This window comes from Schizosaccharomyces japonicus (genome assembly GCF_000149845.2).
Source record: "Schizosaccharomyces japonicus yFS275 unplaced genomic scaffold supercont5.3, whole genome shotgun sequence".
Lineage (NCBI taxonomy): Eukaryota > Fungi > Ascomycota > Schizosaccharomycetes > Schizosaccharomycetales > Schizosaccharomycetaceae > Schizosaccharomyces > Schizosaccharomyces japonicus.
The window spans coordinates 1878188-1889477 of record NW_011627862.1 but is presented as its reverse complement, the minus strand read 5'-3'; the positions used below and the strand labels follow the sequence as shown (position 1 = coordinate 1889477).

The window sequence follows — 11290 nt, the reverse complement described above, 5'->3', positions numbered from 1 at the left end:
TATCGATATCTGCTTTCCGATTGATTTACTACATGGATTCAACTTCAGTATTGTCTTTTTATAATGCTCCATGATTAAGACTTCGCTTAGATAAGATCCATAACCTAAAAAGCTAACCACCAAATATCTGCAGTCAAGCGTTGTTCGGCACACTCGCAGGACCACGAACAACGGGGACAGAGGAGATTCCTGTTGACGTACTGGACGCGGTAAATTGCTTGTTGTTGTTGTGACCTTACTTTGATTTGGTGTTTCTCCGAGTTAAGAAAAATTTTATTGTGATCTCGCTGGCCTGAAAGTTTTGGAATAAAAAAAAAGTGAAAAGAAAATACAATGTCTCAACTCTCCCTTTACAAGCAAAACGTCGAACTTTACCTGTCTATCCCGCCGTCTCATAGCAGGGAGCCTTTGACTGCTGTGCAGGAACACATGGACAGTCTCATCTTGAGCAAATTGCCTCAAGTGAAAGGCATCGTTTTGGCTTACGAAAACGTAAAGTTTTTAGAAAAAGCCGCTAAAATTATGTACGACTCCCCTTTCTCTTTTGTTTGGGTGAGTGTAGACGTTCTACTGTTCTCTCCGGAGAAGGATGACCGTTTAGGTATGTATTTGTGTATGGTAATCTAAGGATTTCCAAACACCCCCCTCTCGTTCCTTTTCGTGTATACAACATCTAACACAATTTACAGAAGGACAAGTGAACCTTGTTAGTCCTAGTCATATTGGTTTGCTCGTCATGGGCATCTTCAATGCCTCAATTCCTCGTGAATGCATTCCTTCTACTTGGTCTTTTATTGAACCAAGCACCACGGAAGAGCAAGGAAAATGGAAAACTGACGAGGGTGAAATAGTCGAACCTGGAAGCAAACTTAAATTCCGTGTCAATGGGTATGCTATGCTACGCTTATTCTTTTTTTTTGTTGCATATACTAACATATTTTCTCTAGACTTCATTGGGAAGCTGGCGTCACCCTGGTTCACGGCAACCTCATTGCCTCATAAAATACCGATACCTTCGTCCCTCTCACTTTTCGTATTTGTACTAAAAATTTGGAAACATTTTGTGCTTGGATTTGCTAACTGCCTTACCAATGTTCATGTTTTGACTTTCGTTAAAGCTAGCCCCATCGTTCACCAAAACTCGCTTATCTATAGCGAAACTTTAAATTAAGCTTAAACTTTAGATAAGCTAAATCTTATCGGGTGGGAGTCTTGTGGGGGCCAGACGCGATACGTGTGGCCTGCATGGCAAGGCGGATTCCTTCATTGTTTCACCTACCCTTAACACACATCTCTTTTAACCAATATATTTCGTTTTATTTTTGAGAGGCTTCTTGCTGGTTGAGCAATTGGTTTATAACTTAACTCTGTAAACAACTCGCGTTTTTTCAAACTTGCGACACAATTTTTATGAAAGACCATGACTCAACGTTTAGCTTCAGCGTTTATGAATTGGAGACAGCACATCACTCCTCCGGTGAAAGATTCAAACTTTGAGAAAACAGGCATGATTAGCCCTGAGCAGGTACGCAATTGGCAATTCGCTCGCCATTCCTCGTCACAACAATTATCTCTAACAGAAGAATAGTTTGTATTGGCCGGTGATTACTTGGTGCGAAAGTTTCCTACGTGGAAATGGGAAACAGGAGACCGTATTCGCGATTTTCTACCAAAGGATCGACAGTACCTGGTCACAAAGCACGGTAAGATTGTTCGATATACACTTGCGAATGAGTTTCTGACTATTCAATTTAGTTTATAGCATTCCAAGGGAAGTGAAGGTAAATGTACAAGAAGATTGGATAGATATTGAAACGGACCATCCGGATGATGCAAGTCCTGAAACACAAACGGCAACAGACACCGTTTCTGGAACCGGAGCGACCACAGAAACAACATCAGCTTCTGCTATACCCGACATCGATGATTTTATTGTTAGTGACGAAGTTAACGACGATAATGATGAAGACGATGATGATGAAGAAGACGACGTTCAAGCTGCTCCAGTGATGCAGTCAAAAGCGAGACTTTATGATCTATACATTGCTTACGACAAATATTATCGTACACCACGTCTGTACCTTAGAGGTTGGGATAGTTCAGGGCAGCTGCTCAGTATGAAGAGCATCTACGAAGACGTATCCGTTGAACATGCCGGGAAAACCGTTACTATGGAACCCTTCCCACACTTCCATTCCCACAACTCAATGGCTAGTGTTCACCCATGCAAGCACGCAAGCGTTTTGCTCAAATTGATGAAGCAGTATGCAAATCGGGGCGAGTCTTTCGAAGTTGACCATTACATGGTTCTTTTTCTGAAGTTCATATCGACTATGTTGCCTTACTTTGAAGTCGATTATACTATGCAGGCATAGTTGACCACGTTCATGCACCGAGCATGTAATTTCTACAATACGAATGAACAATAGACTCATGCAGTTACTCTCCACAATTACCGAATGAGCATACATTCTCTTCCGTCAACGGCTTTGCCTTCGTGACTCATTCATTCATTATCCAAGACGGCTAGTGACATCCTCCATGTCTTCGGTGAACAACAGGTCTTCTTCCTTCACATAACGGATATCAAAGGCTGCCCGTCTCTTCTCGAGCTCTTTTTCGGCTCGTTTACGTTCAACATCTGCCTCTGTCACTGCCGGAATTACATAGTGGTTGTCACAACTGTATTTGGTTAGCTAATTGTGATCATTAGACTGGCCCAATTTGGACAATTAAGTCGCTTAACGTACTGAGGACAATACTCGTCACTCTCGTCTATCTCATCTGTGAGATTTTTGCGAAAGGCCTTCCGACATTTTTTGCAAATCAGTGTAAGCTCAGCTGTTTTCAGCAAAGGGTGATCAGCAATCTCATTATGACATTCAACGCAGTCAACCCAACGATGACAGCACGCCGTTCGAATAGAGACTTGTGCGTTTTTAATGTGTTTACACATAATGATTGGGGAGTCTAAAAATGAATGAAAAAGAACTCAAAAAACAACAGAAAATTTAGGCTCTTTATTGACACTGAGCCTTTCGTTTTACAACAAAGCGTTGTTTTTTCTTTCAAGAATCCCACTTTTAACCGTTACCGGCTGTAAAAATAGGTTTGTGTTGGTCTGTCTGTGAGGCGACCGATTCAAGTGGAAAAAAAATACAAGCGACCGAAATAATTACAAGCGTCGGTACATGTACTTAAACCTGTACCGTTACTGTCTTGAAAATGCGAGCAAGTTCAGAGGAATCAAACATCCAGAGCCCAATAACTTGATGGTTGTAGACTTTATGGATAAGATAATTGTCTACCAAGTGGACGTCAGACCCCTGTTGAATATACAAAAAAAAGATTTTCAAGCGAGTTTCTGTTAAGGATAATGTATCCTAGTCTGTTGTCTTGATCTTTTACCAAGAAGAACGTTCCTTCAACAGACGATTTTAACTAAGGGACGGTTAGAAAACCAAAAAGGAAAGTAAACTTCTCTGTTGAAGTGACAATTCATCACTGAAACATTCGAGCAGTTACTACGTACCCATTTCTGAAGCTGAACATCGAATTGATAGACAGCAACGTGCGATGCTACGTCGACAATGGATTGGACTTGAGGATAGTGAAACTTAAGTACCCGCACATTCAATGCGTTCGTCGAGCTAGCTTCGTCTTCCATGAGATAATTGCGTTCTAAGACTGTCGCAGCAAGTCTCAACTTTTGCTTTTGAGCACACTTTTCTTTTTTTAGTTGACACTTGGTGGTGTTAACGAGCGCCGTCTGGCCGCCCAGCCAAACTGTGCCGGGTTAGCAGCAGATGGAGAAGCAGCTGAAGGCGTTTTGGGCAATTCGTGTTGAATTTAAATCATTGACGTCTGAGGGGTTACCCTCGCTTCTAATAAGTAGGTCGTTCCAAGATGAGTCCGCTTGATCGATTCTACACGCAAACCGGCTTGCTGTACTATTGACCGAATGTCTTTATTCCATTGACAGCCCCATCGAAGAAAATGTTTCTCGGCATATGCGTCTAAGATACGGTTTAACCACCCGTATTTGCTTCTCCCGTGCTCTAAGAGCAGAATTCTTCCCTGTGGCTTTAAGTGTCTTACACAAGTTTTCAACTCTGTCACTGAGTCTTGCTGCGAACATATGCCAAATGTTTGAATAATGGTATCATAAAGCATGTCCTCGGGGACTTGCTGTGCACTTCCATAATGTGTACACGGTACCCTCTTTGGTACTTTTTTTCTTATTACTGTTTCTGCTAAGTGTTGCATCTGCTGAGACGGTTCGACAAGTGTTAGTGACTTGATGTCTGCCCATCGGTAGAACGGAATGTTCGTTCCTGGACCACTGCTCATTTCCAAGACATTACCCTTTGTTCTTGTTAGCCAATTGTTTTTGTCTGAATACTACATCCTTCTGTACCTTTGCTTGTCGAACTAGAGAACGTCTTTGGTGTCTAATACCCGTCCAGAATTCTTCTCGACGAAGGCGTTTTTTATACTCGTCAGCACATTGGTTATAAATTGGCACAGAACTAGGCTGCCTCTGTGTTCTACTATGTCCGTCTGTTTGTTCGTACGCAGAAACATCTTTCCACACCCTCCAACCAAGAGCGCCTGCATATACACTTAAAAGATAAACACCTCCTGCCAGAGCGAGCTTCCCTTTCATGTCTGGATGATTATTTATCAAGATACCAACAATCGCTGACGGAGTACCTTAATGACGGAGGTTCGTTGTCTACCGGTACAGATGGTTTACGAGTTCAAGATAATAAGAATTCCAATACAGAAACTAGAAACAAACGGTAACGGTATATTACAGACTCAACTGTTTAAATTAATTAATAATGAATTGTTTTTTTTTTTTTAATCGTCAAGTAAATAGAGAGTGAAAATGATTAAGAAAATAACAGCCGAGATCAGTATACTGAGAATTTCCCATTACAGCGTCTAACGCATCAGTTGATCCACAACCCAGTCAACGGAAAGCGTTCGTAAGTCGGAATACGTTTGACCAACGCCAACGAAAACGATGGGAACGTGCGTCGTGTAAACCATGCCAACCATCACGCCGACAAGTTCGCCTACAGCATCTACCTTGGATATAATAAAACCGTCCAGACGGCGGTGGTACAGAGAAGCCTGGAAATGTTTTGCCTGAGCCAAGGAATCAGTTCCCACCAGTGCTTCGGCAACTTGAAATATCTTGTCAAGCTTCGTAGCTTTTGTGAACTTTTCCAATGATCCCATTAGTCGTTGATCGTTATGTCTTCTGCCGGCCGTATCGACAAGAATAACGTCAAAGTTGTTTTGACTGGCATATTGTACAGCATTTTTTACGACTATACTGGCATCCTTTCCATAGCCTTGTGCAAACAGCTCGATATTATCACCATGTACCTTTTTCAGGTTTGTGACATGAACGTTCAATTGCTCAATAGCACCAGAACGGAATGTGTCACAGGCAGCAACAAGAATGCGGAGCTTATTTCGACAACAACCAGTAAGCCAGCTTCGACAAAGTCGTCGACTTTCCAACGCCGTTGACACCAATAAGAGAAATCGTGTATGGTCTGGCCTCCTTCTTGCGAACCATCTGAACATTGTTAAGGAGATCGAGAGAAGTGCTTGGAGTCAAGATTTTCGTTAACGTTTTCCGTAAAGCAGCTTTAATAGTTCCCTTTACCGTTTCGAAAGAACCGGTCTTCTTGCCCACGAGCGATGAACGAAGTGAATCGCAAAGCTGTTGGGCCACCGAGCTGGGCAACATTCTTTTCGATTAAGTGCTGTTGCATCTTTGCAAGGACAGGCTTCAAATCTTTCTCGGTGAGCGTCTTTTGGCCGATGAGATTCGAGAAAAAGGAGAATCCTCGAGAGGAAGTCTCCTCAGCGGCAGGAGCTCGTTCCAGTTCCTCGATAACGAAGGCTCCTTGTTTCGTCTTTACCAAATTATTATTCTCCCCCACCATGCTTGACAATTCTGCATCGGCATGTGCAGCGGACTCTGCTGCAGGCAAATCCTCCGAATAGTTAAGAGCAGCAGCCTCCTCCTCATCCAGCAACGAATCGTCCCAACGTCTCAATTCTTTCTTCGTGGTCGCCTTCTTTGGCTGCTTCTTCTGCTTTTGAGGAGCCAGCTTCGAGGAACGAGTAGACGCTTCTGACTTTGACGAGGAAGAAGGTTTCGCTCCCCCGGTATTCGCTGCTGTCTTCACGACAAGAAGATCATTGAACTCCTCCCTCAGCTGCTGTGTTTTCATCTGATACGCCTCTTCTAGCAGCTGACTTTCTTCCTTGTTGAATAATCGTTGTTCTTTCAATGCGTTTAAGCATGAATTGAGGACGATGTTGTGCATACTTTGTGTCAGTTTGTCTGCAAACTTGACTAGCCGAGCATTTTGAAAAGCCGCCTTTGTTATGGGAAATGCTGTTAGCAAACTAAAAACTTGGTATCGCCAACGAAAAAACCCAATTCGTTTTCCAATATCAACTTACCACGAAAACAACACTGTACACGTTCGACTGCAGCCATTTGTACTTGAGGTTTTCAATTTGAACGACATCATCTTCAAAGACCTGTTCGTTTAAAAATACATCGCTGAACAAGGCGTTTAGTTGTTTTCTGCTTGAGGCAAGGCTGCCCTTCTCCCAAAGCACAATTCCTCCCTTAGTGACCACGGCGAACAAGTCCATTGCTTCTTGAATTTGACCGTGCGGCAAACGTTACGTCCAGCAAATTGAGAAAAAGGAGACTGCAGAACAATTTGCCTAATTGGTGGTTGCGAGTTTTATACTTGGGAGTCTGGCAGCTGGAAGAACCAAACACAAAAAAGTTCGTATTCTCACGAAATTCGCTCCATTTGTAACCGGAAAACACCTCAAAGACACGGGAAAATTTATTCATGAGCAACAAGAACCGGTTTTCTCGCTCCTTTGGCGGCCGTTCGGACGACGAAAGTGAAGACGAAGAAACCAGGCAGCCTCAATTCATCACAGGATTCGGTGAAGAAGGAATTGAATACAAAGACGAAGAGTTTCAGCGCAAGGAGCGCGAGAAGGCAAAACCCAAAGTCATTCCGGTTCCCTCGTCCTCACATTGGTTACAGGAAAGGATTCAGAAACGAGACGAAGGGAGGGAAGGGAACGAGCGAATTGAAGGGAAGAACAACGGCAACGACAAGAGTAATGCTTCTCCAAAACCTCCCTCTGTGAAATATGGCCTCAACCTACCGTCAGCCTCTACAACCCATGTCGTTATCAAACAAACTACATTGAAGCAACAAACTACATTGACCCAAAAAGACATTCCCGAAACCAGCACGGGCGTTGCAGAAACCGTCTCCCAAGAAACGACGACAACAACAAGAGTCGAAGAGTCCACACGCCAGCAACAGCAGCAGCAGCAGCAGCAACAACAACAACTACCAGCAGAAGTTCGTCTCGTGCTTGAAGAAACAAAACGAGAAAACGATCCGCTTGCTCGGAGCGACTCGGGAAAAGTGATCTCTGTGGCATCCACAAAATCCCCTTCGCCAGAAGACAGTGCTGCCGCACTGTTTAAGAAACAGATGGGCGAGCTGCCATCGGCGTCCCAAGTCGAGGAGTATGCGGAAATGCCGGTAGAAGAGTTCGGAGCAGCCATGCTGAGAGGCATGGGCTGGAACAACGAGTACTCTGCCAAAGACGCATTCGACGTCAACAGGAGGCCGACGTTCTTGGGAATGGGAGCCAAGCCCCTAGAGGAAGAGATTCCCGAACTTGGCAGCTGGGGAAAAAAGAACCCGCGCAAGCAGATGTACATCCCGCTTCGAAAGAGACCTTCCGAGATGGGAAGAACACAGACGGAAGAGGATGGACGACGAAGGGGGGAGAGCAGCAGAGAACGAAATCATGACAGGAGCCGGAGCGGAAGCTATGAACGGGAACGGGAACGAAACCGTGAGCACGATGAACGGGACCGACACAGCTACCGGAGGAGCCATCGAAGTCATAGAAGCCACAGAAGTTATCGTGAAGAGAATCGTGAAGAGAGACACTCTTCCTATCATAGCAGAAGAATTCGATGAAAGTTGAAAGTTGCCATTTGAAAAAAGAAAAAAAAAAGAAAAAAAAGAGAAATCGACCTCGAGATCGTCCTTGAAATTGTCCTTGAAATCATTCTCGAAATCGTCCTCATAAACTTGGCTGTGTCTGCCTTACACACCCTTGTCACCCTCCTCCCTTCTTCCTTAACGATCCATCACAACCATTTATTCCTTCCGTGCTAACATCTCCTGCAACGTTTCCCATGCAGTGGCAGTGAGAATGTGTTCGTACTCAGTCTTGAGGGCAGCCAACTCGGCGGCCAACTGTTCACCAGTCGTCAGCCGAGCCTTCTTCTCCAACAAAAGGAAGAGCGTTTGGAGTCCCTTGTCCACGCAATCCTCGTTTTCACGGTGTTGGAGGATGAAACGGACCACCTTGTCGGCGACAGCGTACTCGTTGCACTTCTCGAGCAACAATTTTGAGCTGTCGTCTTCCTGAGCCAAGATGGCGTAAAGGAAGAACACGAGGCGCTTGACGATGGTCGAGTTTTGGCCCTCCAAAAGCAGCATCAACGTGTTCCAGGCCTCGGGAACCGTGTTTAAGCGAGCAAGACCTTTGTAGTTGAATTTTAACTCGTTGGACAGCGCATACAGCAGTTTGCTCTTGACTTCATCGTCCGTTTCCGCACGAAGAGCGTCGAAAAGCTTCGACAAGCCGCTGTGGTCCAGGAGTGCTTGTTGTGATGTGGGGTTGTTTTGGACTGCCGTACCCACTGTCCAAGCAGCGAGTTTACGCAGCGAAGGCTCCTCGTTTTGGAGCTGCTTCAAGAGAGGATCCCAGAGTTGGAGGGGGACGAGATCTGGTTTGTTAGTGGAAAATGAGGGAGGGGAGGGAGGGAGAGGGAATGAATGGTCGTAGAGGGAAGAGACGGTGACAGACGCTCTTGAGACAGAGCTGGAGTACGACGTGGTACTCCAGCTCTTACTCCGCTCTCGTTGCACCCACAACTGTCTCCTCTACGAAACTACGCCAGACGCCCCCACTTCACTTACTGTTCGCATTGTCAATCTGCTCCACGAGCATCTCCAGGTTGTCAAAGGCCACCTCCTTGTTCTCCAAGGTCACCTCAGGGTCTTCAATCGCAGCCATGGCCTGCTTCATCTCCTCGGCCGGATTGGCACCGAAAATGTGGTCCAGCACCGAGGTGTCGATTTTTTCGCCCGGCGTCGTCGTCACCGGCGCCGCCGCCGTCGCCTCGGCGCCGTCTGCATCCTTTGCAGACAAACTCGTCGCTAATGCCAGCAATTTCTCCATAGCGTAGAGGAGAGGAGAGGTGGGAGGCAGCGAGCAGTGCGGGACGAAGGACCGCAGTGCGTAGCGGGGTGTAGCGGGGTGTAACGGTGCGCAAACTTGCGTACCGTTGCGTTGCTGTGCGGTAACCCGCGCTACCAAACATCAGGCTGTGCTCGCTCTCGCTCGCAGACGTTAACCCACGCTACCCCACACTATCACACTTTAAGCTGCGCTCGCATTCGCTCGCACTCGTTAACCCACTTTAATCCGCGCTCGCTCTCGCTCGCACTCGTTATCCCACATTAAGCTACGCTCGCTCGCTCTCGCTCGCGCCCGTTAAGCTACCGCTCGCATCCCGCTCGCGCGTCGCACTTGGGGTCTAGGGCTCACTCCTACCTCTCCTAGTCTTAGGGTTCTGGGGTACCTTAGGGTTTAATCACGCAAACCCGCACCAACCCGCACGACGCGTCTCCCGCCTGCGCGCTAGCGCTCGCAGCCTCTCGCAGCCGCTCGCTAGCGCTCGCTAACGATCGCTATCTCCCTCGAACTTGCTAGAATCCTCCTATCCCTCGATCTCAGCGGCAAGGATCGAAATCTTATCCACTCGCTCGCCCCAATAGCGCCATGGCCTGCTCTGCTCGCACTCGCTCCAGCAGTCGCCTTCGCTAGCTTCGCCCTGTCGTCGCCTTCATCGCCTGGCTGTCACCTGACAGCCCACTGCCCAATCATCTCCGGCGCTCCGGCAAATCGCAACTAGACTGCGGGGAATCTCCGGAAGCGAGAGGCTTTCGAAGCGGCACGTGCGGCAGCCCCCTCGGCCAATCAGCGGGCGGCGCTCTTCCGCACCCCCAGGATGTCGCGTGACCCCTGGGCACGTTTCTTTAAGCATTCCCGAAACGAATCATGACGTGACTCGCCGGCTACGTGCACCCAGGTGCGGAGAGCAGCCGCTACGGGGTCGTCAAAGGCAAACCCCACGCTCGCTTGCACAGCCGACTCGGGGGGTCGTCTAGGGGGCGTGGAGCAGGGCAGCGGCTGCGAGAGCTCAGGACCGCCAGTGGGCAGGGTGTGCGTGGTGCATTGTGGGCGCGTCGCGGGCGGTTCGATGACGCAACGTCGCATGTTGCTTTCGCGGGGTTTAGGACCCTGCGCTCCGAGCTCGCTTCGCTGCGTCGCCTGTGTGGAAAGCAGACCACAGGAGCCTGTCGATTGATGGGTTTATTTTGACTCAGTTCGCAGTTTTGCCTCGTCGGTGATCTATCGGTGCCCTGCCTCTGCGAACGGAGCCGTCGCCAGCAAGCTTCGTGATGAGCGCCCAGCTCGCCTCGCTCGGCTGGGCTGAATTGGATGACGTCGGCTCTCCACACAGCCACGACGGACGTCTGGCGGCGTCTTCCACCGCGCGCGTCTTCTCAACGCTCCAAGCGTGCCGCCTCGCTTGCGCCCGCCTGTCGCCCGTTCCGTCGCCTATTGGGTCGCAGCCGAAACTTTATCGCGTGCATGACGCAGCCCTCGACGCGCTGGCCCTGGCGGTTTCTGCTGCGTTTTTTGCCACCGAGATCATCGCTTACGTACACCGCGCGCGTCCTCCGACGAATCATCCGCCGCATCTGCCTCCTCCTCCGGTCCTCTGCTCGCTCGCACCCAATCACCGCCAGACGCTGCTTCGCTCGCTAGCGCAATACGCGCGCGCGTCGAAACGGTGCTCCGCGAGGCGACTCCGGACTCGACCAATCACCCGACAATCTGCGCTGCATTGCGTCATCCCTGCGTAGCTGATGCCGCGCCCTGCACCTATGGCCTCCAAGGGCGCAAGCTCTCCCATAGTTAATCTCGCATCCAGCCAATAGCCGCCATTGCCGGTCACCGTCGTCCCGGCCAGGGCCCGGCCGAATCGGATATTCCCAAGGCTCGCTCTGCACGCGAAATAGGCCTCGCAACCCACACTGTCTCAGCCGCTGTCGCTACGCCCTCC

General features: G+C 48.3%; 10 protein-coding genes across 10 annotated transcripts; 4 read left to right on the top strand and 6 right to left on the bottom strand.

Annotated features, from left to right (window-relative positions):
• The first annotated feature begins 120 nt into the window (after nt 1–120).
• SJAG_01562 (DNA-directed RNA polymerase I complex subunit Rpa43) lies at nt 121–1090 on the top strand. The gene is made up of 3 exons (XM_002172776.2): nt 121–601; nt 690–888; nt 948–1090. The coding sequence occupies exons 1-3, from the start codon at nt 334–336 to the stop codon at nt 1000–1002; spliced, it is 522 nt and encodes a 173-aa protein (XP_002172812.1). The 5' UTR covers nt 121–333; the 3' UTR covers nt 1003–1090.
• A 169-nt stretch (nt 1091–1259) lies between these two features.
• SJAG_01561 (autophagy associated protein Atg3) lies at nt 1260–3146 on the top strand. The gene is made up of 3 exons (XM_002172775.2): nt 1260–1525; nt 1589–1703; nt 1756–3146. Exons 1-3 carry the CDS (start codon nt 1421–1423, stop codon nt 2373–2375), a joined length of 840 nt encoding a protein of 279 aa, XP_002172811.1. The 5' UTR covers nt 1260–1420; the 3' UTR covers nt 2376–3146.
• Nucleotides 1305–3146, bottom strand: SJAG_01560 (helper-TIM). Its single transcript, XM_002172774.2, has 2 exons — nt 2751–3146; nt 1305–2682 (listed from the first exon to the last, which is right to left on the bottom strand). The coding sequence occupies exons 1-2, from the start codon at nt 2954–2956 to the stop codon at nt 2514–2516; spliced, it is 375 nt and encodes a 124-aa protein (XP_002172810.1). The 5' UTR covers nt 2957–3146; the 3' UTR covers nt 1305–2513.
• A 116-nt stretch (nt 3147–3262) lies between these two features.
• Nucleotides 3263–3667, bottom strand: SJAG_05694 (mRNA decapping complex regulatory subunit Dcp1; the record flags this gene model as incomplete). Its single annotated transcript, XM_011050748.1, has 2 exons — nt 3263–3441; nt 3533–3667. 2 exons carry the CDS (start codon nt 3665–3667, stop codon nt 3319–3321), a joined length of 258 nt encoding a protein of 85 aa, XP_011049050.1. The 3' UTR covers nt 3263–3318.
• Nucleotides 3533–4666, bottom strand: SJAG_05693 (methyltransferase; the record flags this gene model as incomplete). Its single annotated transcript, XM_011050747.1, has 2 exons — nt 3533–4365; nt 4418–4666. 2 exons carry the CDS (start codon nt 4664–4666, stop codon nt 3850–3852), a joined length of 765 nt encoding a protein of 254 aa, XP_011049049.1. The 3' UTR covers nt 3533–3849.
• Nucleotides 4667–4947: 281 nt separating this feature from the next.
• SJAG_01558 (signal recognition particle receptor alpha subunit Srp101) lies at nt 4948–6690 on the bottom strand (the record flags this gene model as incomplete). Its single annotated transcript, XM_002172772.2, has 3 exons — nt 6512–6690; nt 5684–6407; nt 4948–5624 (listed from the first exon to the last, which is right to left on the bottom strand). The coding sequence occupies exons 1-3, from the start codon at nt 6527–6529 to the stop codon at nt 4948–4950; spliced, it is 1419 nt and encodes a 472-aa protein (XP_002172808.2). The 5' UTR covers nt 6530–6690.
• Nucleotides 6691–6899: 209 nt separating this feature from the next.
• Nucleotides 6900–8063, top strand: SJAG_01557 (splicing factor Cwf28; the record flags this gene model as incomplete). Its single annotated transcript, XM_002172771.1, has 1 exon — nt 6900–8063. The coding sequence occupies one exon, from the start codon at nt 6900–6902 to the stop codon at nt 8061–8063; it is 1164 nt and encodes a 387-aa protein (XP_002172807.1).
• A 183-nt stretch (nt 8064–8246) lies between these two features.
• SJAG_01556 (hsp70-like protein) lies at nt 8247–9336 on the bottom strand (the record flags this gene model as incomplete). Its single annotated transcript, XM_002172770.1, has 2 exons — nt 8247–8881; nt 9075–9336. The coding sequence occupies 2 exons, from the start codon at nt 9334–9336 to the stop codon at nt 8247–8249; spliced, it is 897 nt and encodes a 298-aa protein (XP_002172806.1).
• Nucleotides 9337–9799: 463 nt separating this feature from the next.
• On the bottom strand, nt 9800–10601 carry SJAG_01555 (hypothetical protein). Its single transcript, XM_002172769.2, has one exon. It carries the CDS (start codon nt 10435–10437, stop codon nt 10138–10140), a length of 300 nt encoding a protein of 99 aa, XP_002172805.1. The 5' UTR covers nt 10438–10601; the 3' UTR covers nt 9800–10137.
• A 21-nt stretch (nt 10602–10622) lies between these two features.
• Nucleotides 10623–11090, top strand: SJAG_06627 (hypothetical protein; the record flags this gene model as incomplete). The annotated part of the gene is made up of 1 exon (XM_011050770.1): nt 10623–11090. One exon carries the CDS (start codon nt 10623–10625, stop codon nt 11088–11090), a length of 468 nt encoding a protein of 155 aa, XP_011049072.1.
• Between the last annotated feature and the right edge of the window lie 200 nt (nt 11091–11290).

Excerpts from the sequence above, each read along its gene's own strand:
- SJAG_01562 (XM_002172776.2), top strand. The coding sequence starts at position 334 with ATGTCTCAACTCTCCCTTTACAAGCAAAACGTCGAACTTTACCTGTCT. Across the intron at positions 602-689 it reads GGAGAAGGATGACCGTTTAG|AAGGACAAGTGAACCTTGTT; the intron begins GTATGTATTTGT and ends CACAATTTACAG. Across the intron at positions 889-947 it reads CTTAAATTCCGTGTCAATGG|ACTTCATTGGGAAGCTGGCG; the intron begins GTATGCTATGCT and ends TATTTTCTCTAG.
- SJAG_01561 (XM_002172775.2), top strand. The coding sequence starts at position 1,421 with ATGACTCAACGTTTAGCTTCAGCGTTTATGAATTGGAGACAGCACATC. Across the intron at positions 1,526-1,588 it reads GCATGATTAGCCCTGAGCAG|TTTGTATTGGCCGGTGATTA; the intron begins GTACGCAATTGG and ends ACAGAAGAATAG. Across the intron at positions 1,704-1,755 it reads GTACCTGGTCACAAAGCACG|TTTATAGCATTCCAAGGGAA; the intron begins GTAAGATTGTTC and ends TATTCAATTTAG.
- SJAG_01560 (XM_002172774.2), bottom strand. The coding sequence starts at position 2,956 with ATGTGTAAACACATTAAAAACGCACAAGTCTCTATTCGAACGGCGTGC. Across the intron at positions 2,683-2,750 it reads AGTGACGAGTATTGTCCTCA|TTGTGACAACCACTATGTAA; the intron begins GTACGTTAAGCG and ends AACCAAATACAG.
- SJAG_01555 (XM_002172769.2), bottom strand. The coding sequence starts at position 10,437 with ATGCGACGTTGCGTCATCGAACCGCCCGCGACGCGCCCACAATGCACC.